Source organism: Festucalex cinctus, chromosome 19 (genome assembly GCF_051991245.1).
Source record: "Festucalex cinctus isolate MCC-2025b chromosome 19, RoL_Fcin_1.0, whole genome shotgun sequence".
Lineage (NCBI taxonomy): Eukaryota > Metazoa > Chordata > Actinopteri > Syngnathiformes > Syngnathidae > Festucalex > Festucalex cinctus.
The window spans coordinates 3473281-3496606 of NC_135429.1; the positions used below are offsets into that span (position 1 = coordinate 3473281).

The 23326-nt window shown below is 42.7% G+C and overlaps 2 protein-coding genes and 1 long non-coding RNA gene across 5 annotated transcripts; 2 read left to right on the plus strand and 1 right to left on the minus strand.

The window, feature by feature from the left end:
- Positions 1–81: 81 nt before the first annotated feature.
- Positions 82–6999, plus strand: tatdn1 (TatD DNase domain containing 1). The gene is made up of 12 exons (XM_077506629.1): positions 82–320; positions 705–770; positions 847–896; positions 1477–1540; positions 1617–1763; positions 1849–1891; positions 3110–3195; positions 3269–3309; positions 3387–3463; positions 3540–3610; positions 3689–3815; positions 6848–6999. Exons 1-12 carry the CDS (start codon positions 242–244, stop codon positions 6951–6953), a joined length of 957 nt encoding a protein of 318 aa, XP_077362755.1. The 5' UTR covers positions 82–241; the 3' UTR covers positions 6954–6999.
- Positions 7000–9557: 2558 nt separating this feature from the next.
- On the plus strand, positions 9558–20745 carry LOC144007203 (pleckstrin homology domain-containing family O member 1-A-like). Of its 3 annotated transcripts, XM_077506623.1 has the most exons (11): positions 9558–10050; positions 11507–11659; positions 12513–12653; positions 14565–14669; positions 15676–15774; positions 15848–16129; positions 16191–16288; positions 16494–16650; positions 16805–16917; positions 16993–17585; positions 17660–20745. In XM_077506623.1, exons 1-11 carry the CDS (start codon positions 9754–9756, stop codon positions 17674–17676), a joined length of 2055 nt encoding a protein of 684 aa, XP_077362749.1. In that variant the 5' UTR covers positions 9558–9753; the 3' UTR covers positions 17677–20745. The 3 variants fall into 3 exon arrangements, with proteins under 3 accessions (XP_077362749.1, XP_077362747.1, XP_077362748.1); XM_077506621.1 differs by having other exon boundaries at positions 16993–20745; XM_077506622.1 differs by having other exon boundaries at positions 15848–16105; positions 16993–20745.
- LOC144007209 (uncharacterized) lies at positions 10329–23054 on the minus strand. The gene is made up of 3 exons (XR_013280115.1): positions 22809–23054; positions 20647–20728; positions 10329–12747 (listed from the first exon to the last, which is right to left on the minus strand). It is a non-coding gene; the product is annotated as an uncharacterized LOC144007209 (long non-coding RNA).
- Between the last annotated feature and the right edge of the window lie 272 nt (positions 23055–23326).

Here is a 23326-nt window from a genome sequence, read left to right on the forward strand (position 1 = left end):
GGCGGGTGGTGGGAGGGATAACCGGTAACAAGCAAGTTTAAAAGGTAAAAAGTCAACTGAAAATGAATGCTCAAATTAAGTACAGATACGTGAAAAATCAACTAAGTACAGTAGTTGTTTACTTTTTACTACTTTATTTTTTTTTTGTCACTACTGTCCAGAGGGGTATTTTTGGTTGCCATTTGAAAAATGTCAGCTCCTCTCTTGAGAGCTTTACAGTAATCCCGACTTCTGTTCCCGGATGAAGGCTGCATGTGTGTTTTTCACAAGAAGCAGGTCTCTCTCTACCATACCGATTATGGCCCGGCACAAATTCATTGGTAAGGCACACTTCACTTTGTGAATACAAACTCAACATGTTTTTAGTTTTTCATCCGGCTTGAGCTAATGGCAGTAGCTTAAAAATAGCCTAGCTTGATTCAATCATTGCGTTGACTTCACACAAGGGAAAAAATATCCCCAAAAAAGTCACGTAATGATGAGTAGTATGACTGGTTCTCCAAATTTTTGATATCAATTACAACAAAACAAAGTTCCAAGTCACCAACATTATAACATAAATGTACATATGATAATATTGTAAGCACAATTTGAACAACTCTGCACTTGTACATAGGAGAAAACACACTTATTGAATTATATTGTAGCAAAATACCCCTCAATTAATGTTAAAAAAAACACAAACTTTTCTTTTTCTTTATCAGACATTGGCGTGAACCTGACGGACCCCGTGTTCCGTGGGCTCTACAGAGGCAAGCAGAAGCACCCAGGTGAGCATTTTCCTCCGCCGCCACATGACCAACGCACCTTTCCCACCTTTTGCCGTGCTGTGCAACTTCCCCACAGACGACTTTGATCACGTCGTCGACAGAGCCATCCACGTGGGCGTCCAAAAGGTGACACAATTCTCTGCAATTTGCAACACGCATACTTCCAACAGGCTTATTCATTTCTTTGTGTTTAATTGTTGAAGGTAATGTCAGGACTGACCTCTGAGGAATTGAGCGTTTTTTTTTCCCCAACATAGCCCTAGTTGATTTCCTTTGCTCTGCTCTGCCACCTGCTGGCCGTTTGTGTAATAATACCTACCATTTCTGCAACCGTTCTTTTGCAGTTGAGAGGCTGCATCAAAGTATGCTCTTTATACTCTTGCATAAAAAACAAACAAAAAAACACTTATAAATACGTCTTTGGGACACTTAAAACAATTTTTTTTTTAAACGTATTTACACGTTTTTGGGAGCAAATGAGTTAAAATCTTTTTTTAAATTTTGTAATTGGCCGAACGTTAGTTAATGTTGATTTCGCTTCAGGATTCATTCGTTCAACGTCGCAAATGTTTGCGAAATATTTGTAGTGACAGTCGAGCGAATGTACGGCGAACGTTTGCGATCTCGAACGAACACCGATGAGAAATCAACATGGTCGCGGACGTTCGGTGGGAAAAAGTTGAAAAACTGTTGAACTCAATTGCAGTTCGTGATCACCGGCGGAAGCCTGGAGGACAGCCAGGAGGCCGTCAAACTGGCCCACAGCAGAGGTAACCGTGGCAACCGTGAGGGGGGCGTTTCCGTCACGTGATTGATTTGCCGTTTATTCACCTGGGCCGAGCGCAGACGAATTCTACTGCACGGTGGGCTGCCACCCGACGCGCTGCGGCCAATTCGAGGAGGGCGCCGGCGCCGCCGACTACCTGAGCCGCCTCCTGCGTCTGGCGGCGGACAACCGCGGCAAAGCGGTCGCCGTCGGAGAGTGCGGATTAGGCGAGTCGCTGGGGACGACATCGTCAGGAGGAGACAGCTTTTGTTTTGTTGTTTTTTTTTTAAATTGGATTTGTTGTTTTTGTAGATTTTGACAGGTTGGAATTTTGCCCCAAAGAGACGCAACTCAAGTAAGCGCGGCTCAAATCCGACATTTCATGTTTTCTCTCATGCTCGACATGTTTCGTACATCTTACACGTGTTTTTTGACATTGCCTTGGTCATGTTCTCTGACATTTCTTATCCATTCTTTGGCATGTTCCTTCTAGGGCCCGACCGATTTTTGGCATGAAAAAAAAAATATCTTCAGATTATTTAAAAATCTATATAATGCATAAAATGAACCCCAATTCCTTTTCAATGGGTGCCACTTACACCCAAACCTTCGCTATTAAGATTCTCTGCAAGTCCACATAAAACAAATTTCATGAAATATACACGGTTATATTGTATAGATTTGTGTCAATAATAAAAACATTATTTATTTACAACTGCTGTAAAGCGTTAACCTTTAATTGTATTTATTTTGAGCTTGTGTTATTTTCAAGTCTTGGGACTTACTGTGCTAACTTGGGACCTCGGCGATTGTATTTCCTGCCATGTTATGGGGAAATGTGTGTTAAGACAAAAACAAAAAATCCTTGGATGTTATAATATAATGTAACTTGAAATGAAAATGACAAAATAAAAACAATAAGAAAGTGAAATAAGAATAGAATAAACAGTAAGAACAAGTAATGACTGTTCCTGTGAGTTTTGGCCTCTTGGGGGCAGTGTGGTGCCGTGCATCCATTGGGCTACACACTTAAAGTGAGTACAGAAGAAAGTTGCCATTGAATTCTATTAAAATAACTCGTTTTTCACACATTGGGAAGAATTTGTGCGGATATTCGTTATTTGAAGGAAAAACACTCCTGAAGTCGATGCTAACTTCCTGTTGGCACTAGGCTAGCAATGTTTTGAAAACGAAGCATGTTTTGTATTTAAATATACAGTGGATGTCGTTCTTAACGTTCACTTGTATTTGGTTTTACAGTTAACTCCAACTGCCGTGTCATTAAACAGCTGAAAGGACGCTTAGGGACAACAGAATAACATAAACTACACACTTGCTAGCTGCTAATGCTACGCACGCAAAATGGTGCATTCAGGGTACTCTTCGTTTTCTTCGATAAGTTTTTGGCCCAATTGGCCTATTATTTTGGCCCATGTTTGAAGGCCGATAATCGTCCGATTATAACCCGTGGCCGATTAATCGGTCGGGCTCTAGTTCCTTCCATGTTCTTGTTCATTTTCTTTGTTATGTTGATGTTCTTTGTCGAATGTCATTTGCCGGGGACGCGTATCAGATACTTCGAGATGCAGTTTGATCTGGCCGAGGAGACCAAGCTTCCCATGTTCCTGCACTGCCGCAACTCCCATCAGGACTTTGTGGGTGAGTGACGCGGTCCGGTCCGGTCCGGTCCGGTCCAGTCTGATCGGATCTGAACCGTCTTCTTGCATTCCAGACATCATGAGGAGGAACCGAGACAGATGCGCGGGAGGCGTCGTGAGTCCATTTTTTTATTTTCTCCGAGTGCGTTTGAGTTTGCCGGCATTCACTTTGGAAAAAAAAACCTCGTTCAGGTCCACTCGTTCGACGGGACCGCTGAGGAGGCCGCCGCCCTCATCGAACTGGACCTCTACATCGGGATCAACGGATGGTGAGCGGGCAGGAAGCGTGCGGGCTACGAGCCGCATGCTTTCGGAAAACACCAACGAGAGCTTCCGTTGATTCAGTTCCCTGAAAAGCGAGGCCAACGTGGACGCCATGAAGCGCATCCCCGCCGAGCGACTGATGATTGAAACGGGTGAGTCGCTCGTCCGCAGTGAAGGCTGTCGCGCCCGTTTCGGGTTGACCCTTTTTTTTTTTTGGTCCGGCCCGCCAGATGCTCCGTGGTGCGGCATCAAGAGCACGCACGCCGGATTCAAACATGTCAAGACCACCTTCCCCACAAAGAAGAAATGGGAGGCGGGGCACTGCCTGAAGGACCGCAACGAGCCCTGCCACATCATGTGAGTTTGGGGTGGGGGGGAGTCGGCAAATCACGGCCTTGCAAAAACTTAAGCATGACTCGACTCGGCTTGGACTCGATCGAGTGCTCACCCCAGGGACTCGACATGCGGACTGGCTAACAGTTAGCCAGTTAGCAAACAAATGACGGTATTTGGATTCAAGAGTTGTTTTGAAATGACATTTGGGAAACGTAAAATTCAATTTTGGAATGAATTCCACAAAAAACAGGTGAACCACGTCAACGTCAGTTTAGTTTGATGATAGTTTCACCTTTAATTTACAAAGATTAACAGACAATACGGAGACTTTTTTTTGAAGTTGAAGGTCAAGACTGGAGACTTGGACATGTGAGACTCAATTACACGGAAGCAAAGCTTCATTCCTCAAACAAATCTTGTACAGACAGAAACGTCTCAAGACCTGCGACTGTTCAAAAGAAGACGCCAAGGACGTTTAATGGCTGTAATATATATGCCATGTCTGGAGTGGCACTGTAGCGCCACCGCAGGAAGTTAACGGAAAGCGTAGTAGAAGAAATCGGTGAAGACGACAAACCACTGAATAGCCAGTTTGTGAAGCCGCAAGGCCGCCATATTACTCCTCCCGGGAAACGTTTCTTGGCTGTTTTTCTTCTCAACGTTTATCTTGCTTGAAAGCAGTCATAAGGAGGTGGGGGGGGAAGCGTTCCAAGTTCAGGGTGATGCCGATCCCGAATCCAACGACGGCGCACAGCGTCATGGCCAGCGGCAGCGAGATTCCCCAGCAGGGACCTTGCAGCCTCCGCTTGGCCGCCGCCGGCGGGACGGCCTTGGCGGCGGGTCCGCCGGCGGCGGTATGCTCGGCCACCATCTTCAGCTGGTCCGACAGAGAGTACAGTGTGGCGCGGAGCCCCTCCCGGACCTCCTCACACTCTCGGTGGAGGCTGGCCGCCGCATCCTGGCGGAGCCTCTTGGACTCCTGGCGGAAGAGCTTGAGTACTTCTTGGCGCAGAAAGTCCAGGTCCTTCTGGCGCTGCTCGCGGGAGTCCTGGTGCAGGGCCTCGGCTTCGGGCGGCTTGGAGCCCTGCAGGGCCTTCTGGATCTCCTGGCGGAAGGTCCTGGACTCCTGGCGGGCGGCCTTGGCGTCGCGGTTCAATTGCGTCACGGCGTTGTGCACTTCCTGGCGGAGGGTCTCCATGTCCCTCTGGGTGCGGTTCACCACTTCCTTGATGGCGTTCTGGAGGACGTCCATGTGCGACGCGCTTCCCATCTTGATACAGGTTGCCATACTGCGGATCTCGGAGGTCTCGGAGGTGGTAGCGGGAGCAGGGGATCGGTCGCACGCACTCGTTGGGAAAAAACGGGAGCGCGTTTTCGCAGCTGTGCGTCGACTCTTTTTGACAGTCAAATAAGGACGCCGTCTTTTTTTGGAGTAAAGTCGACACAGGTGATGAGCGGCTGTGTGATGTCGCATCAGAGACGCGCACGCACGTACGTCCCTGTTGTCACGGTGATCGCAGCTCCGCCTATCCGAGCTGACCAAGTTGAGTTATCAATTTGAAAAAAAAAATCGTGCAGCAGTGGGGGGTTTTTACAATAAATTTGAATTGAGTTTTAGTTATAATAGTCTTTTGACTAAAATAAATGAAAGTTTTGTCATCATTTAGTAGGAGTGTTACGATGTCTCCCGATAGATCATTGATGCGCCTATGCAAGTATCACGATATTTGTCGTTAACTCCCAGTCATTTTCACTGTTTTCCACATGGTCGATCTCTTATACTCTGCTGCCACCTGCTGGCCGTTTTCGTAATTACTACCATTGCTTCACCCGTTCTCTGCCGTTCAGAGGCTGCATCAAAGCCTTCTGTATGCGCGAGTATTTAAAAACAAACAAAAAGAACGTATAACTACGTCTTTGGGACACTTGAAACATTTAAAATAGAACATATTTATACGTTTTTGGGAGCAAATGAGTTAATATACAGCCACTATCACGGCTCCATTGTTAATGAGCTGACCACTAGAGGGAACACTTCCAACTGAAACCAAAGTTACCCGACCAGTGTAACGCACAAATTCAACTTCGCACTATGCTACAAGCTAGTAAATTAGCCAGCATGCGTTGCTGCAGTTCAGTTTAAAGTTCTTGTTGGCACATTATAGCCATTTGGTTTAATGTCAAGTTATAATAAACAACCACCACTAAACTTGAAATCCTTTCCACTCGGGTTCCAAAAGTGATCGCTTTCAAGCTTCGAAAGCCGAGCCGCCATGTGGACGGAACGGCCCCAACGCTAAGAAACTTGCGCGGGATGCACTGAAACGGGCTTTCGAGTAGGGATAGACCGATAATCGGCTGGGACGATTATCGGCACCGATATTAAGCATTTCGACGAATATCGGCATCGGCCATTTTGAAGAATCATATGGCCGCTAATAGAGCCATTTAAAAACAAAAAAAACAAACAAAACAAAAAACTTCAAGGAACTAATTTAAATGTTGTTGTTTTTTTATTTAAATTTTCAGAGGCGCTGCTGACCCTGGGAACTCTCTGCACCATCTGTTTTTGTTTGAAATTAAAACTAAGATAATTTAAAAAATAAATAAAATACTTCAAATTTATTGAAATACTTTGTTTAGTGTAAAAAAAAATTTTTTGTTTTTATTTAACTTTTGAAAACATGCCACTGCACCAGGGAGATCCTGGGACATGTTAGATTTTAAAAACAAAGGTGTCTATTGACTAAGATTTAAAAAAAAAAAATCCAATATTTTACTAACCCTAAAAGTTGCTCAATAAGTATATACTTTAAAATAAAAAAAAAGAACTGGAGTTTGTATTTTTTCCAAATTTTGATGCCAATATTTTCCCTTTATAGTGAAAATTAATATCGGCTCCAAATATCGGTTATCGGCGTCATTGGCTACTAATAATCGGCATCGGTATCGGCCCTGAAAAAAACCATATCAGTCTATCTCTACTTTCGAGTCCCACCATTCCGAGAAGGTCACGTAAGCAGCTTCCAGACCCGTTTGCTGGTCTCCCGCAGGCAAGTCGTGGAGGTGATGGCCGCGGCAAGGGAAGAGGACCCCTTGGAGCTTTCCAGGAGCATCCACGACAACACCAGCCGGCTCTTCTTCTCTTCTACTGGATGACGTGAAGATGACATGATTGTTGAATAAAATGTTGATTGTCACAAAATGGCGTCCACGAGAGCTTCCGTTGGAGAGATCGGGTGGAAATCCATCCGGTCCAGGAGCATGACACGTTATTTTTGCTTCAGTACTTTTGATTTGCTGCGTGGTGGAGCTTGTGGTGTTTTGCTGCTGCCATCTAGTGGTGATGAATCTGGAGTGTGCTTGGGTTTATAAGTGGGAAGGCTTGTTGTTGCCTATTATGTGACGTCAGTCTGAGTTTCAGATATGTGGTCCTCATCTGACCTTTCCATCAGTCCAGTGTTGAACATTGAGTGGCGACCAGTCCGTTGTTTGTCTATATACGGCGGTGACCAGTCCAGACTGAACCTCGCTACCTCTGGGAAACTTCATGAGCGCTATGGAATGTAAATGATTGGTATTTTCAAACAAAATGATGAAATGCAAAACTTTGTTGACTTGAGAGATTTCAAATGTTCTTTTTGTACGTGCTGGCTGACGTGCTTTTGAAAAAAGAAAAAAAAAAATCTAATCGTGGCCCAAGGTTATTATAGTTTTGGAATTTTTCATTTTAGTTTTGATTTTGTTGTGTTTTTTTTTAATTTAGTTTGAATTAGTTTTCAGGGTGGTTCTTTTTTTTTTTTTAGTTTATTTAATAAATGCTTAGTTTTAGTTAGTTTCAGTATCTGTTTTTTTTTTTTTTTTAATATGTATAACTTGTGACATCTGAAGGTGCTTTTTTCTATTGTCTGCTTCTTCGATGACGTCACTTCTGTGTGACATTTTCAAACGTCCTTTTTCCGATTAATATTAAATCTACTTAAAATCACATTTAAAAATCATCCCCGAAGGCTTGTGCATTAAATTGCCAATGACTAAAACACATTTTTGCTATAATTATTAAAGTTACCTTTGTAAACATAAATTAGTTTTCGTTTTTTTTGAAAAATAATTTTTGTGAACAATTTATTTATTTTTTTATTTTAATTTTAGTTTTTTCGTTTAACTAAAATAACGCCAGCAAAAGGTCAGATCGGTCAGCAGGTTTTCAAGAAATGATATTTATAGAAGCTGTAGGGCAAGTCAGTTGGTACAAAATAAATCACAAAGAGCTGTTTTTCTTCTCAACGTTGATCTTGCTTGAAAGCAGTCATAAGGAGGTGGATGGGAAAGTGTTCCTATAGTTCAGGGTGACGCCGATCCCGAATCCAACGACGGCGCACAGCGTCATGGCCAGCGGCAGCGAGATTCCCCAGCAGGGACCTTGCAGCCTCCGCTTGGCCGCCGCCGGCGGGACGGCCTTGGCGGCGGGTCCGCCGGCGGCGGTATGCTCGGCCACCATCTTCAGCTGGTCCGACAGAGAGTACAGTGTGGCGCGGAGCCCCTCCCGGACCTCCTCACACTCTCGGTGGAGGCTGGCCGCCGCATCCTGGCGGAGCCTCTTGGACTCCTGGCGGAAGAGCTTGAGTACTTCTTGGCGCAGAAAGTCCAGGTCCTTCTGGCGCTGCTCGCGGGAGTCCTGGTGCAGGGCCTCGGCTTCGGGCGGCTTGGAGCCCTGCAGGGCCTTCTGGATCTCCTGGCGGAAGGTCCTGGACTCCTGGCGGGCGGCCTTGGCGTCGCGGTTCAATTGCGTCACGGCGTTGTGCACTTCCTGGCGGAGGGTCTCCATGTCCCTCTGGGTGCGGTTCACCACTTCCTTGATGGCGTTCTGGAGGACGTCCATGTGCGACGCGCTTCCCATCTTGATACAGGTTGCCATACTGCGGATCTCGGAGGTCTCGGAGGTGGTAGCGGGAGCAGGGGATCGGTCGCACGCACTCGTTGGGAAAAAACGGGAGTGCGTTTTCGCAGCTGTGCGTCGACTCTTTTTGACAGTCAAATAAGGACGCCGTCTTTTTTTAGAGTAAAGTCGACACAGGTGATGAGCGGCTGTGTGATGTCGCATCAGAGACGCGCACGCACGTACGTCCCTGTTGTCACGGTGATCGCAGCTCCGCCTATCCGAGCTGACCAAGTTGAGTTATCGATTTGAAAAAAAAAATCGTGCAGCAGTGGGGTTTTTTTACAATAAATTTGAATTGAGTTTTAATTATAATAGTCTTTTGACGAAAATAAATGAAAGTTTTGTCGTCATTTAGTAGGAGTGTTACGATATAGCGATAAATCGTGATACTTTGTTTCCCGATATATCATTGACGCGCCCATGCAAGTATCACGATATTTGTCGTTAAAGGGATAGTTCCGGTGTTGGACGAGAGGAAAATACTTCCACATCGAACAGAAAAAGGCTCTTTCTGGCATTCAGCAAAGAGTTCAACAGCGGATTATGCAGTCTTCCGGTTCTTATTAGTCGTAATTTCACTGAGAGGTCAAGTCACTTTTTTGAGAGATGTTTTTTTTTTTTAATAGATGTATTATTATTTTAAGGGGACTGTAACTACCACCTTTTTCTAGATAGATAGAATTAAAGATATATATATATATATATATATATATATATATATATATATATATATATATATATATATATATATATATATATATATATATATATATATATATATATATTTTTTAGAAAAAAAAACAAAAACAAAAAAAAGAATTAAAGATATCATCTGAGGGGTGTCGTCTCGTGTTATCTGATGGCACTTCTAAATCTAAATGTGTCAAATATGAAAATAGGACCAATCATAACTGTTAGGATTATTATGTATATATTATTCCATATTTTCTCTTTTATACCTGACAATAACAAAACCAACAACAACAAAAAAGAAAAAAGGGAAAAAAAAAAAAGAAGATGACGCGCGTCTTTGTTTCGGCCTGCGCGGGCCGGCTTGCGCCGCCAGATGGCGCCCTGACGCGAACTCGGGAATCTAGGTTAAAGTGCGCGCGCACGCCGAGGGGGAGCATCTGCCCGCATGCACGCGTGCGCGCGCGCTCGCAGGGAGGACGCCGCCGCCGCCTCCCGCGCGCCAGACAACAGACGAACCAAGACAAGAACAAGCTGAAGAACAGCAAGAAGAAGAAGAAGAAGAAGAAGAAGAAGAAGAAAACTGCGCGAGCCAGCATGAAGAAGAGCAACCATGGAGGACCGGTAGGAACACGCACGCACGCGCACACCGGCCCACCACACGTTCATCCGTCCATCATCATCATCATCACCACCACCAAACATCAGCCATTCACAAGTTGGCACCTTCATCTCTCCTCCATCCTGGTCCTCCCCGCCTGCAGGCCACTTCATTAGGTACACCAGCAAACCCGCTCATCATTCGCTCACGCGACAAAACAACAAAAATATTCCTTTATGTATCAAATTCACTGCTCATCACATTAGAAAGAAAGAAAAAAAACATTGGTACGATAGACAGCTCTATAAAATTCTTTATTTAAATTACGCATATTTGATAAGCAAATGGAAAAGAAATCATGGAAAATTGCGACCAATATTATATTCAATTTTACGCCAAATGCTAAATGTCTTTCTTTAAAATAATTGTATGGATCAAAAGTACTAGTATTGGTAGTTGGTATTGACAACTAAGAGTTGCGTACTGGAAAAAAAAAACGTGGCATTGAACATTGCTAATTAGGAGTGTGACGATATATGGATATTGTGATAAATCGTGATACTTTTGTCTCCCAATAGATTATCAATACATCTACGCAAGTATCGCGATATTTGTAGTTCATATACAGCCACTAGAAGGGCTCCATTGTTGATGACTTATTGAGCAATTACTTGGTGGGCCACTAGGGGGAGCACCTCATAAGAGTGGCGGGGAAATGGACGCAAGTCTTCAAGTGAAGAAGACTCATCAGCTTAGTTTTTACTATTATTATTATTATTATTATTATTATAATATATTATTATGTTATTTTATATATATATATATATATATTTCTTATTATTTATTTAATATATTTATATATATATTATGTGTATTTATATTTATTTATATTATTTTTATAATAATATGAATTATTGTTATTTTATTTATTTATTTACTTTATTTTATTTATAAGCCTTCAGGTGAAAAAGACGAAGCTTAATTTTTTTTTTAATATATTCTATGTATTTATATTAGACCAATTATTATTTTTACTATAATATGAATTATTGTTTTGTTTTATTTACTTATCTATTTTATTTTGTTTTATTTATGTGTTCAGGTGAAGAAGACTCATCTTAGTTTTTTTCATTTTTATTATATAAATTATTTATTTTTATGTATTAATATTATATTTATACTTTTATATATATTATGTATTTATATTATATTTATTTATATTGTTTTTATTATAATATGAATTATTTATTATTATTATTATTATTATTATATGGTTAGTTTTATCGTAGATTGTCGTGGATTTTTTTTTTATCTGAGCAATATATCGATAATTGCGGTATTGTCATATCGTAAGATAATCGTTATTCGTGAGTCTTGTATTGCATATCGTATCGTATTGTGAGGTACCCACAGGTTCCCGCCCCTATTCCATATTTCCACATTCAGTGCACGTTTGTTGTTTGGGTGCGTCTTGCCCAGGGCCCCGAGGACCCGGCCCACCCGGGGGCCCCGCCCCAGCCGGACAAGTTTGGCTGGCTGAGGAAGTTCTGCGGCCGCGGCATCTTCAGGGAGATTTGGAGGAGTCGCTACGTGACGCTCCGAGGACAACACTTGTTCATATCCGACAAGGAGGTCGCAAACACACACAAACGCACACGCAAGCACACTCTATCGCGTTACTCACTCGCATACAAACACATGCGCACGTACCAAAGTTTTTTAGTGAAACGAAAACTCATTTTCCAATTCATTCCTTAAAAAAACGAGAGAAATGTAAAGGGAGAAAATAATCAACAAACTAAATAACAGCGAGCGGTCAAAACGCTTTCAATATAACAATTCTATCTAATAATTTGCCAGCATGTCCTTGTGCGATATGTAATTGTGCTTTTTGTCATGTTTTTAAAAATACAGATAGACAAAATATCTGTTCCTCTTCATTTATACTCACTTTCCCTTTTTTTTTTTTTTTTTTTTTTAAATGATGGGCTTTAAACATGATTTTGAGACGGTTAAAACTCCATCAATTCATTCCATTTTGACGTTTTTAGTTGTATAAATGATGGATGAGTGTGGTCTCTGTATCCGCAGCCGCAAAAAAAACACGAATTGCACGTTTCTACAACAACAACAACAAAAAACTACAATTAAACAATTTCATTAACGAAATAAAATAAAAACGAAAATGTTTTTTTTTTAAATAAAAAAAAAAAAAATAACTGATACTACATTGTATGTTTACAAAACTAACAAACTATAGCAAAAATGTCCTTTGTTTTGAATATTTTGCGCAAGTAATACACATTACAAAAAAAAAAAATACTTAAACTAACTAAAACTAAGCATTAATTATTATTTTTTTTTTCAATGTTACAAATTCAGTTGTGCGTGACTATGTGTGAGTGGATTGCGAGAGTATTTCATGAGAGAAATGTGTGAGAGTGTTTGGGTGTTACCTGTGCACTGACGCGCTTTTCCTGGTCAGGTGAGGGACGAGCGCAAGTCCCAGGAAGTTTTGGACCTGGCCGACTACGAGCGCTCCGAAGAGTTGAGGAAGGCCAAAAGTCGCAGCAAGAAGAACCACAGCCGCTTCTCGCTCGTGCGATGCCGCCGGCCCGGCAACGCGGTCAGTCACTTGCATGCCTCCTTCCCGTCCGTCCGTCCGTCCGTCCGTCCGTCCATCCGTCATCGCTTACGTCGGCACTTTCAGACAGTTGGACCTGGAAAAATTCAGTCATCCTGAAAGATTTTCATGCTGTACTGATTTCTAGAAATGACAAAAATTCCATATTAGGTCCTGATTTTTTTTTTTTTTTTTTTTTTTTTTTACAGCTGTCATAAAAGAGAGATGAATAATTGAGGTGTCACCAATTGTGACTTTCGGTCTTAAGTGAATCAGATTTTAAAGGAAGGTTTTCTAATTTTTTTTTATTTTTTATTTTTTTTACAGCTGTCGTGTAATTGAATGGAAAAATTGAGCGGTCCGAATGTGTGACTAAGGGTTTTATGAGTCAGATTTCAAAGGAAGGTTTCATGATTATTATTATTATTTTTTTTTTTACAGTTGTCATAAAATTGAATGGAAAAAAATCAGCTGTTCGAATGTGTGACTGCTTTTTAACTCATTCACTCCATTATGACTGATTTTGCAAGGCCCACAGAATATTGTGTTCTATTTGTTTTAAAAACATGGAACCTACCAAAAGAAGGAAAAACAGAATAGTTTTATGTTTCCGTTTTGCAGCAATTAGCATTGGAATATAGCTAAGTTTAATCATTTTTCACAAATCTGTTTAAAACAGTGGGGAAAAGAGTTTTTTGCAACATAGCCCCGGTTGATCTCTTATACTCTGCTGCCACCTGCTGGCCGTTTTTGTAATAACCACCTTAGATTCGAGCGTTCACTTCAGTTCAGAGGCTGCATCAAAGCCTTCTGTATGCTCTAGCATAAAACAAAAAAACGTATAAATACGTCTTTGGGAGCAAATGAGTTAAATGAATCAGATTTCACAGGAAGGTTTCATGATTTTTTATTTTTTTACAGCTATCATAAAATTGAATGGAAAAATTCAGCTGTCCAAATGTGTGACTTTGGGTTTAAAATGATTCAGATTTCCGAGGAAGGTTTCATGATTTATTTTTTATTTTTGAACAGTTGTCATAAAATTGAATGAAAAAAACTTCAGCTGTCCAAATCTGTCACGTCGGGTGTTAAATGAGACAGCTTTCAAAGGAAATGTTCATGATTTTTTTTTTTTTTTTTCCACAGCTGTCATAAAATTGAATGGAAAAATTCAGCTGTCCAAAAGTGTAACTTTGGCTTTCAAAGTAAGGTTTCATCATCGGTGATGTCATGAAGCAAGAGATGTGTTTGAGATGCCGGACGTGAGGAGAATATTTTCTCTGGTTTGGTGAAGTCCTGAAGTTGTTTCAGGATTTGGATCTTGTCAGGACAGTTTAAGGAAGTGGAAGTTTTGGGCTGGGGATCATTTGAGGATTCGGGAACGTTCCCGTGAGGATGTTGGGACGACGTCAGGATGTGTTCCAGTTTTGGGATGATGTCAGCGTTGAGGATTTGGCCCACTTTGTGTTTTGTGTCGTGTAAAAGCTTCCAAAGTGCATCAGCGGGATTTCTTTTTTGCGTGTTTGAGTGTTGACTGGCGTCCTCGGAGAGATTTACTTCGGCCCTGCCCGACACTCGCCGCGTCCTCATTGGTGGAATTTTCTCCGGCATCCCCCTGGCGAGTGGCGGGCGGGATTTAACACTGCCGACAACGCCGCCTGGGGCGTTCCGACTGGCTGAGCCCGGAGCTTGTAAACCCCGCCCACACACACACCGCCTCCCCCGTAAAAAGATTTAATCCACAGAATCCCATTAGTTGTGTCACAGGACCAGTCGGAGCGGAATAAATCTGACGGCGTTAGCATGAGTGCTTAGCGCGCAGGCCTTCATCCTCATCCTCCTCATCGTCGTCATGATGATGATGTCATCTTCCTGCATCGTACTCGTCTGATGACTGCTCTGTCCCTCTTCCAGGTTCCCAACCTTCTCTTCCTGGCCGTCAGTCCGGAGGAGAAAGAATCGTGGATCAGCGCTCTCAACGGCGCCATCGTCAAGGCCAAAAACCGAGTTCTGGACCAGGTCGACGCGGCTTCGCTCCACACAACCACGTCTGATGCTTGACGGTCTCACGCGTGTCTACAATACGAACACTAGCACACATGTCAAAATGTCCACTTTTTCAAACGTCTACACAAATATGCCCAACATTACTGTGGCTGAAATGTCCGCATCAGCACAGTTTTATTAGGTGTCGGGTTTACCTGTTTGCCGTTTATTACACATGACACAAAAAGGAGAGAAGACACTCAGTTCAAGGCTCGAGGAGAGAGGAAAGGAACTCACTGTACAATTCACGACTGCGCACTCTGGAAAAAAACTCTGGAAAAAATAAATCCCCTCCACACCCTCTCTTTTTATTTGGTTTTCACGCCCCTAGTTCCATGGGTGTTCCAACCCTAAAAATGCAAATGCGTGGCATATTGTGTGGCAAAAAAAAAAAGATTTCTCATTCAGTACAATTCAGAATCGATTTTAAATGTCCTAAAATCGAGTTTATTTAAATGATTTGAAACTGTCTTGCCCGACTTTTTTGCGTACTGGGAACACTTCATGTTGTACCCGATTTGGCCACTTAGGGGCAGTGTGGTTCCTTGCTGAGTTAAGTTGTAGCCACATTAGAGAGTAGAAGGAAAAAGTCATCATCAAGTTATGCAAATAAAAGTTGATTTTTCTTTTTTCCATATTCCAGTGAGTAATGTTAAGATGCTTCTCTGTGTACATTCCTGAAGCGTTTGGTATGAACACAGCCGTTCTTTTGAGGGATAAAAGTGCCGCGAGTAGCGTACTAATTAGCATTAGCGAGTCAGACTGGAGTAGATCATGACGATTATTTACTTATCAATAGAATGAAGCAGAAATCATTCTTCAGTCAAATCATCGTCGACAAACAGGATTCGGTGCTTTTCATCCGTCATCTTTAGAAATGAAGAATAATTAAAACTCTGATCTTTTTCCACCAATACCGATCTGCTGGAAATCACGTGATTGGCACCGATTTTGACCTTGAGGACATCCTTGTGCGTAGGTGACCATGGAGGACGACGTGCTGGTGCATCCGACCAGAGACCGGGCCAAGATCCCGCAAGGGCGCCGGCTTCCCAGCCGGGGACACCTCGTGACCGCGGTACGGCGCCCTCAAATGGTCGGGCGCTTCCGATTGGTCCTCTCTCATTTTTCGTCTCCGCTTGGACCTTCAGGCTTCCTCGTCCTGTCACGGCATGCTGACCCTGGACCTGGTGGCCGAGGAGGAAGGCTTCTCCTCAGAATGCGATGGCGCCTCCTGGGAGAACGTGTTCCGCCGCGGGCAGGCGGAGGCGGGCGCGGGAGGCGGACGTCAGCGCGCGGGTACGGACGCGTCCAAACTACGAGTCCGGACCAAGGAAGCCAAAGTGAAGACGGGAAGTCTGCCCAGAGGAAGCGAGCGTTCCTGGGGGAAGTATTCCCACCTGGAAAAGGTGCACAAGAGCCAGCAGCTGCAGGTGAGGAGGCCAAAAGGCATCGTGGACGGATGTCTTTATGTGAGCTCGTGTCTTCTTTCAGGGCCTTCAAAACCTTTCCAGAACTCCTCAGCCTGGGAAAAGGAGCAACATCGCGGGGCGGAGTCGCTGCGCCTCCATGGATGAGGTCCTCTCCTCCAGGTAGACACAAAGGCTGGAAATCAATCCCAAGCCACTCTTTAGGGATTCTTCGATTCGTTTCTTCTCGAGAGTCAACTGTTTAGTCCGCCATCAAAAAACTGAATGTTTCTGAATCGCTCGTTCCCTACTCACGAATCACTACAAAGGGGCTTTTAGCAGCTATCCAGGTCCACGATATTCCAGTCTATCATCTTGTCTTTGACAGACCGGCGATGATTCGCTCAGAGTTGCGTTGGGCTCTCAGCCGGCGGCCCGCGGAAGAGGAGGGCGGACCCTCGGTGCAGCCTGTGGGTCAACTGCAGAGTCTCATCGCACAGAAGATGCAACGAGCGCAGGAGTTGCTGGAGGAGATTCGACTGCAGGTTAACGATCCGCTTCCTTGCACTTAGCTTTAGGCAGCACGGTTAATCCTGTTGCTGCGCTAACTAGTCACGATTGGTTCACCCAAGTGACTCTTTAACTGGTCTTCTGGACGTCTTTTGTCCTCCGCTTGTGTCAACGTTCCTGTCGTGACAGGAGCTACAGAAGGCCAAGGCTGAGCGAGAGAGAGGAGGAAGCTCGGCGTTTGGGAAGGGGGTGGAGTCTCCTCGTCTTCATCACCTCAGGGGCGGAGACTCGCATCACTCCAGGTTGTGATGGACACACATCCGACTCCCCATGATGCCACCTTTTGCGTCAACTTGCGTTTTTTGGGCTGTTGTCAGGTCGTCTTCATCTCCCCGCAGCCGCAGCGGTGATTCTCCCGGCTTCCGACGCAAGGACTCACCCCGGCTGAGAGGTCGCGAATCTCCGCGCTCCAAAGCCCGCAAGAATCGCTCCCGGGATGTTGATTCTCTTTGCTCTCGAGGCTCTCGCTCTCCCGCTCGTCCCGGTGACTCTCCTCGTTTGAACGACTCGCCGCGCTTCAAAATTTGTGACCCCTCCTCGGAGGCTCTTCCGGAATCTCCGACGACGACCCTCGGACCGGACACAGAGGATTTGCCGGCCGAATCGTCGCCGCATGACGCCGACGATTCGTCCTGCGCCGGTCGTAACAAATCCAAGAGCCTGTCGGAGTCCACGGATGCCGGTAAGACCAAAATGCTCCAAAAACAGGAGGAGGAGGAGGAGGAGCTGCAGAAGAGGCGTGCAGAGGCAGAGCGGCTTCTGGTGGAGGCTATGTGCTCCTGGCAGGAGGCGCAGGAAGTGCTGCAGGAGGTGAAGGAGCTGCAGAGCCACACGCTGCGACGCCAGCGCAGGAGGACCTACGAGAAGATGACGCCAAGCTCGCCCCAAGCTGCAGGAGACGTCGATGCGGGTAAGGCGGCGGCGGCGGCAACGTCGCCCGAGGACCAGTCGGAGTCGTCTTGAGCCACAATTTTTCCTTCTCAGGAATTTTCCACTTTTAATTCCACCTTGCGGGGGTGCACGTGCGCTCTTTTTCAACCACGTCATGTGACTGCACTTGACTCCACCTCATTCCATCAACCGCCAGCTGACTCCAAATGACTCAAGGTGATTCCTTCCATCTGATTCCATTTGATGCCATGTGACTCCAAGTGATTCCACATGTCTCGATGTGACTTGATTTGATTCCATGTGACTCCAAGTGACTCCACATGACTCGACGTGACTTGATTTGATTCCATGTGACTTCAAGTGACTACATGACTCGACGTGACTTGATTTGATTCCATGTGACTCCAAGTGACTCCACATGACTCGACGTGACTTGATTTGATTCCATGTGACTTCAAGTGACTCTACATGACTCGACGTGACTTGATTTGATTCCATTTGACTTCATTTGATGTCACCTGGCTCCACCGGACTCCATGCGATTTCCCCATTTGTTGCCATGTGACTCCGAGTGACTCCGCATGACTCAATGTGGCTTGATTTGATTCCATGTGACTTCAAGTGACTCCACATGACTCGACGTGACTTGATTTGATTCCATGCGACTTCATTTGATGTCATCTGGCTCCACGTTACTCCACCGGACTCTATGCGACTTCCCCGCTCTTCCACAAGGCGGCAACGTGGCCCAAGGACAAGTCCGAGTCGCCTTGATCCTGACTCCTCCTCCTCAGGAATTTTCCACTTGTCTTCCATTTTGGAGGGCCCGTGTGCTCTTCTTCAACCAGCACAGAAATGACCAGCAGAAGAAGACACTGAACACCCATCATCAGTCTGATGACTTGCACTTTTCAACATCTTTTCAACTATGATGACTTTTTGACATTTTTTTTCTCAAGCCGACTTTACCACCTGAAAACAGGAAGTGCTTCTGCTTGGCTTCCTGTGAAGTCACGTGAGTTTGGCGCTTGCGTTTGATAAGCAGCAAACAAGATGTCTTCCGACACTTGACACCACTTGATGATTTTCTTGCTTGGTATGAAACTTGTGGGTGGGACTTTTACATTCTTTTGACGCTCTTCCAATGATGATGTCATCAGCAATAATGTCCTCATCGGCGATGATGATGTCATCCAAAACTTTCAAACTTGAACTTTTTTTCAATACTCAAGGAAATTTTCAAGAGCATTCAACTGCAATACGTCAGGTAAAAAAAAAAAAACAGCACAAAGTAAATCATTTAATTTATATTTAAAAAAAAAAAAAATCACGTTTTAAAATCATTTCTAAATAATTGTTTAACAACATTTTTTATTTTGAAATGTTGGTGTTATTTGTTGTGTTCATTGTGGAGGAAATTTGAGCTCAGTTGAAGTCATCGTTTTATTGATGAAGTATCATCTTGTTTTTAGTTTTCATTTTATGTGACACACGTCTTGACAGATTTTTCGTCACCAAAATAACACAAACACACACACCTGCCTGACTATGATGCGATGTCAGAAGAAGGCCGCATGCACTGACTCACAACTGACTGACAACAACCTCAAACAGGAAGTGACCAAAAAAACAAAAACAAAAAAACACACATTTCCTGTTTGTTCTCTTTGAAAATCTTGGACTTCCTTTTGGAAGCGCACGTGAAATAAAAGTCACCACTCACACTCACACATGCATGCATACATACATACAAATTTATGGTGTCGGTTACTTTGAAAAAGGAACTTAGTTACTTTACTGATTTTTGGACTTTAAAAGTCATTTAGTGACTTTACTCATTACTTGAGGTGAACAGGAACTAAGTTACTTTCCTAATTACATGAGTTTAAAAGGTAACTAAGTTACTTTACAGATTGCTTGAGTTTAAAAGTAACTTAACTGAAAAGTAGCTTTGTTACTTTACTGATTACTTGAATCTAGAAGTAACTTAGTTACTGATGACTTGACTTTATGAGTTTAAAAGTAACTTATTTCCTTTACTGAAAAGTAATTTAGTTACCAATTACTGTGTTTGATTTTAAAAGTAACTTAGTTACTTGACTAATTACACAAGCTTAAAGATAACTAAGTTACTTCACAGGTTGCTTGTGTTTAAAAGTAACTTAACTGAAAAGTAGCTTTGTTACTTTACTGATTACTTGAATCTAGAAGTAACTTAGTTACTGATGACTTGACTTTATGAGTTTAAAAGTAACTTATTTCCTTTACTGAAAAGTAATTTAGTTACCAATTACTGTGTTTGGTTTTAAAAGTAACTTAGTTACTTGACTAATTACACAAGCTTAAAGATAACTAAGTTACTTCACAGGTTGCTTGTGTTTAAAAAGTAACTTAACTGAAAAGTAGCTCAGTTACTTTACTGATTACTTGAGTCTAGAAGTAACTTGGCCTGACTTTATGAGTTTAAAAGTAACTTAGTTCCTTTACTGCAAATAACTTGGTTGCCGATGATTTGATTTTAAAAGTAACTTAGTTACTTAATTGATTCCTCGATTTTAAAAGCAACTAAGTTGTATTACAAGTTACTTTATTTGTTCAATTTCAGCAGACAGCAACAAGCCTGTTTAACAAAAATGACTAACGTTATTGGACATGCATTTTCAACATGTCATGTTTAAGGAGCAACTTCTTAAATTCAAAAATAAAATGGCTTCAATAAATGTAAGCATCATTCTTAACATTACACACACGCAACCATTCAAACGCTCGCAAACTTGCGCGTACACGCACACACAACACGACCCAAAATAAGGATTTCATCGTCGTCATCAACGGCAGCAATGTTGCCTCTTGTGAGACGCACGCACACACACGCACACACGCAGGTCAGTGAGTTGTAATAAAGAGCAGAGCAGCAGATGTAGGGCAGACGAGCAACATCGCTCCATTACACCGCCTGCCCGCACACGACACGTGTGTGTGCGTCATTACGCATTCATGTATGCACATTTCTTTATGACTAATCTGCAGCTGCGTGTGCGCGTGCGTGTTGGCGCCTAAAGGAGAATTGGTCTCATCACCTCTTCCACGTGATCTTCATCATCATCATCATCATCATGTCAATCATCCTGATGTCTCGCTCGCTCGTGTGACAAATGGCGGCTGGAGAGAGAGAGAGAGAGAGAGAAAAAAAAAAAACGTTCGAGTTAGCACAGCAACAAGCTAGCAATAAGATTGAAGCACTGATATCTCTCTCTCATGTTATATATATTAGTGCTGTCAAAGTTAAAGCTTTAACTAATTAATTCATCACAAAAAATTATCGCATTAACCATTGTATTACCACAGATTAATCACACTATTAATTTTGACCGCGGATGATCCTTTTTAGCCGACAGTGGTGGTCACTTTAAAGGTAGCTGTTGGAGTTTGAGCAATAAACATAACTACATGCATTAAAGTAAAGCATTTAATAAATGTTTACATATGCCGTAGGTCATTTTTTTCCCCATTTTAAATTATGAAAATAATTAATTGATTAGAAAAAGCAGGAAGAGCGTGTGCGGTGGATATAAATTTTTGAAGACGTCCTCATAACATTAAATGTCGAAAAAATTAACACAACTGGTGCGCTTCAAATTTAGCAGGCAAAATATGTTTATTCATTTAATATTATATATTATATTTAATTTATATTGTTTTTATTATAATATGATTTTTTTTGTTTTATTTATTATGTATTGATATTTATTGATGTAATTATTATTATTATTATTATTAATTATATTATATATTTTTATTATTATTATTATTATTAGTTTTATCATAGTTTATCATGGATTTATGACGCGAGCAATATATTGATAATCGTGGTCTTGTCATATCGTGAGATCATCCTTATCGTGAGCCTTGCATCACATATCGTATCGTACCGTGAGGTACCCACAGGTTCCCACCCCAAGTTTCAAGACAGGGTTTGGGTTTCTAATGGAGGCTTAAAATAAGATGGCAATCATCAGCTTTCAAATTTGGGTTTCAAGACCATTCCAAGGTTTCAAATTAGGGCCTTAATGCTTGAAATTCAGGTTGCGAAGGCAATTTTTGGCTGTGTTCGGGTTTCAAATGATTGCTTCGGGAAGAAAGAAAGAAAAAAAACAACATCTCTCTCACATTGTGTTAGCATGCGTGCTAACGAGATGATTCAGTAACATCAAAACGCTCACAAAAGTTTCAATTATTTACGCTTGTGTGTCATCATCAGCATCAGCATCATCACTCGCATCTTTTATTTAAGCACACGCACACGCACAAGCTGGAACACTGACCTGGAACATGGAAGTGTGTGCGTGTGTCGTTTTACTGTGAGTCAAAGCCCGGCAGCGTGTTACCGCCGTCAAATTATTATTATTTTTCCCCCTTTTATTTCCACTTGTTAGTCGGCTAGCAACAGAGCTAAAAATACTTCCTGTTTGTCAGCACAGTATGACGTCATCATCACACACCTGTAATGTGAGCTCACTATGATGTCATCAACACAACCGTGTGTCAGTGCGTGTGTGTGTTATGCTCATAAAATAACATAAAAAACAAGACACAATAATGATAATAATTATCATAATCATAATCATCATAACTGAAAAATATCCCAGCAAAAGGTGCTCCTCATCCTCCTCAGTTATCGAGAGGGTGACGTCATTGACTAGCTTTACAACAACAACAACAAAAAAGAAATTTAAATAATACATGTACAGTATGTTGTCCTACTTTGTTGGCGTGTTATTGCGGAAAGACGAGGACGCCATCTGCTGGACATTGTGTGCACTGCACTTGAGTCAGAAGTTATCGTTTCTCTCGAAATTTTTTGATTTTTTTTTTTTAAGTCATGGGTCTACAGTACAGGTGCTACTCTTACGGCTACGTAATTGTGATATTTAAAAAAAAACTGTCGTAATGTGAAAATTAACATATTAAAACGTTGTAGTATGTCAGCAGTCAGCACGATTTAGTTCTATGAACATATGCAAACCAAAATGTTTGTCGAAGCACTATTTTTTTTCCTGTATTTGTGTCCAGTGTAGTAGGCAGTGAGCGGACTTTGACGAAGGCCAAAAAAAATCGAAATAAACAGAAAGACTGCTTGCAGGCGCTCTTGAATGACGCCAACGCAAACGCAAACGACACTGCCGTCATCACTTGTGCAAACTATTCATGGCATCAAATGTGCGATCCTTTGTCCACTTACCATAAATATTTCGAGAAAAGTCACGCGAAACGTGCGGCAGCTCCATTTTTCTTGGCTTTGAAAAACAAGGAAGTGGGCGCGCACCTGACGGCTCTGCTGATTGGCCAAATGCTGCAATGTGACGTCATGGCGTCTTCGTTGATTGGCTGGGTCGGAAGCAAGCGGTGGTTCTTCATCACACAATCACAAAATGGAGGTTTGCTGTCTCTCTGAAGATTATTGTCTGTGCGACATGGAGACGTGACGTCATCCCCGTCCATATTAGACAGCACTTTTGGCGCATGTGCAATTCCTGTATACAGTCAAAGCTATTTCAGTTCAAATCACGTGTGTGTAATGTCAGGTTGATCCTCACGGGGCGCTGGTGAGGCACAATTTGGGGGGAACCCGCGTTCCAACGTCACGTTCGTAATCAAAAGTGGCTCGTGATTCTTTTTTTTGCACTGACTAGTTACATGTGTAACTCCATGTGACTCCACATTACTCGACGTGACTTGATTTTATTCCATGTGACTTCA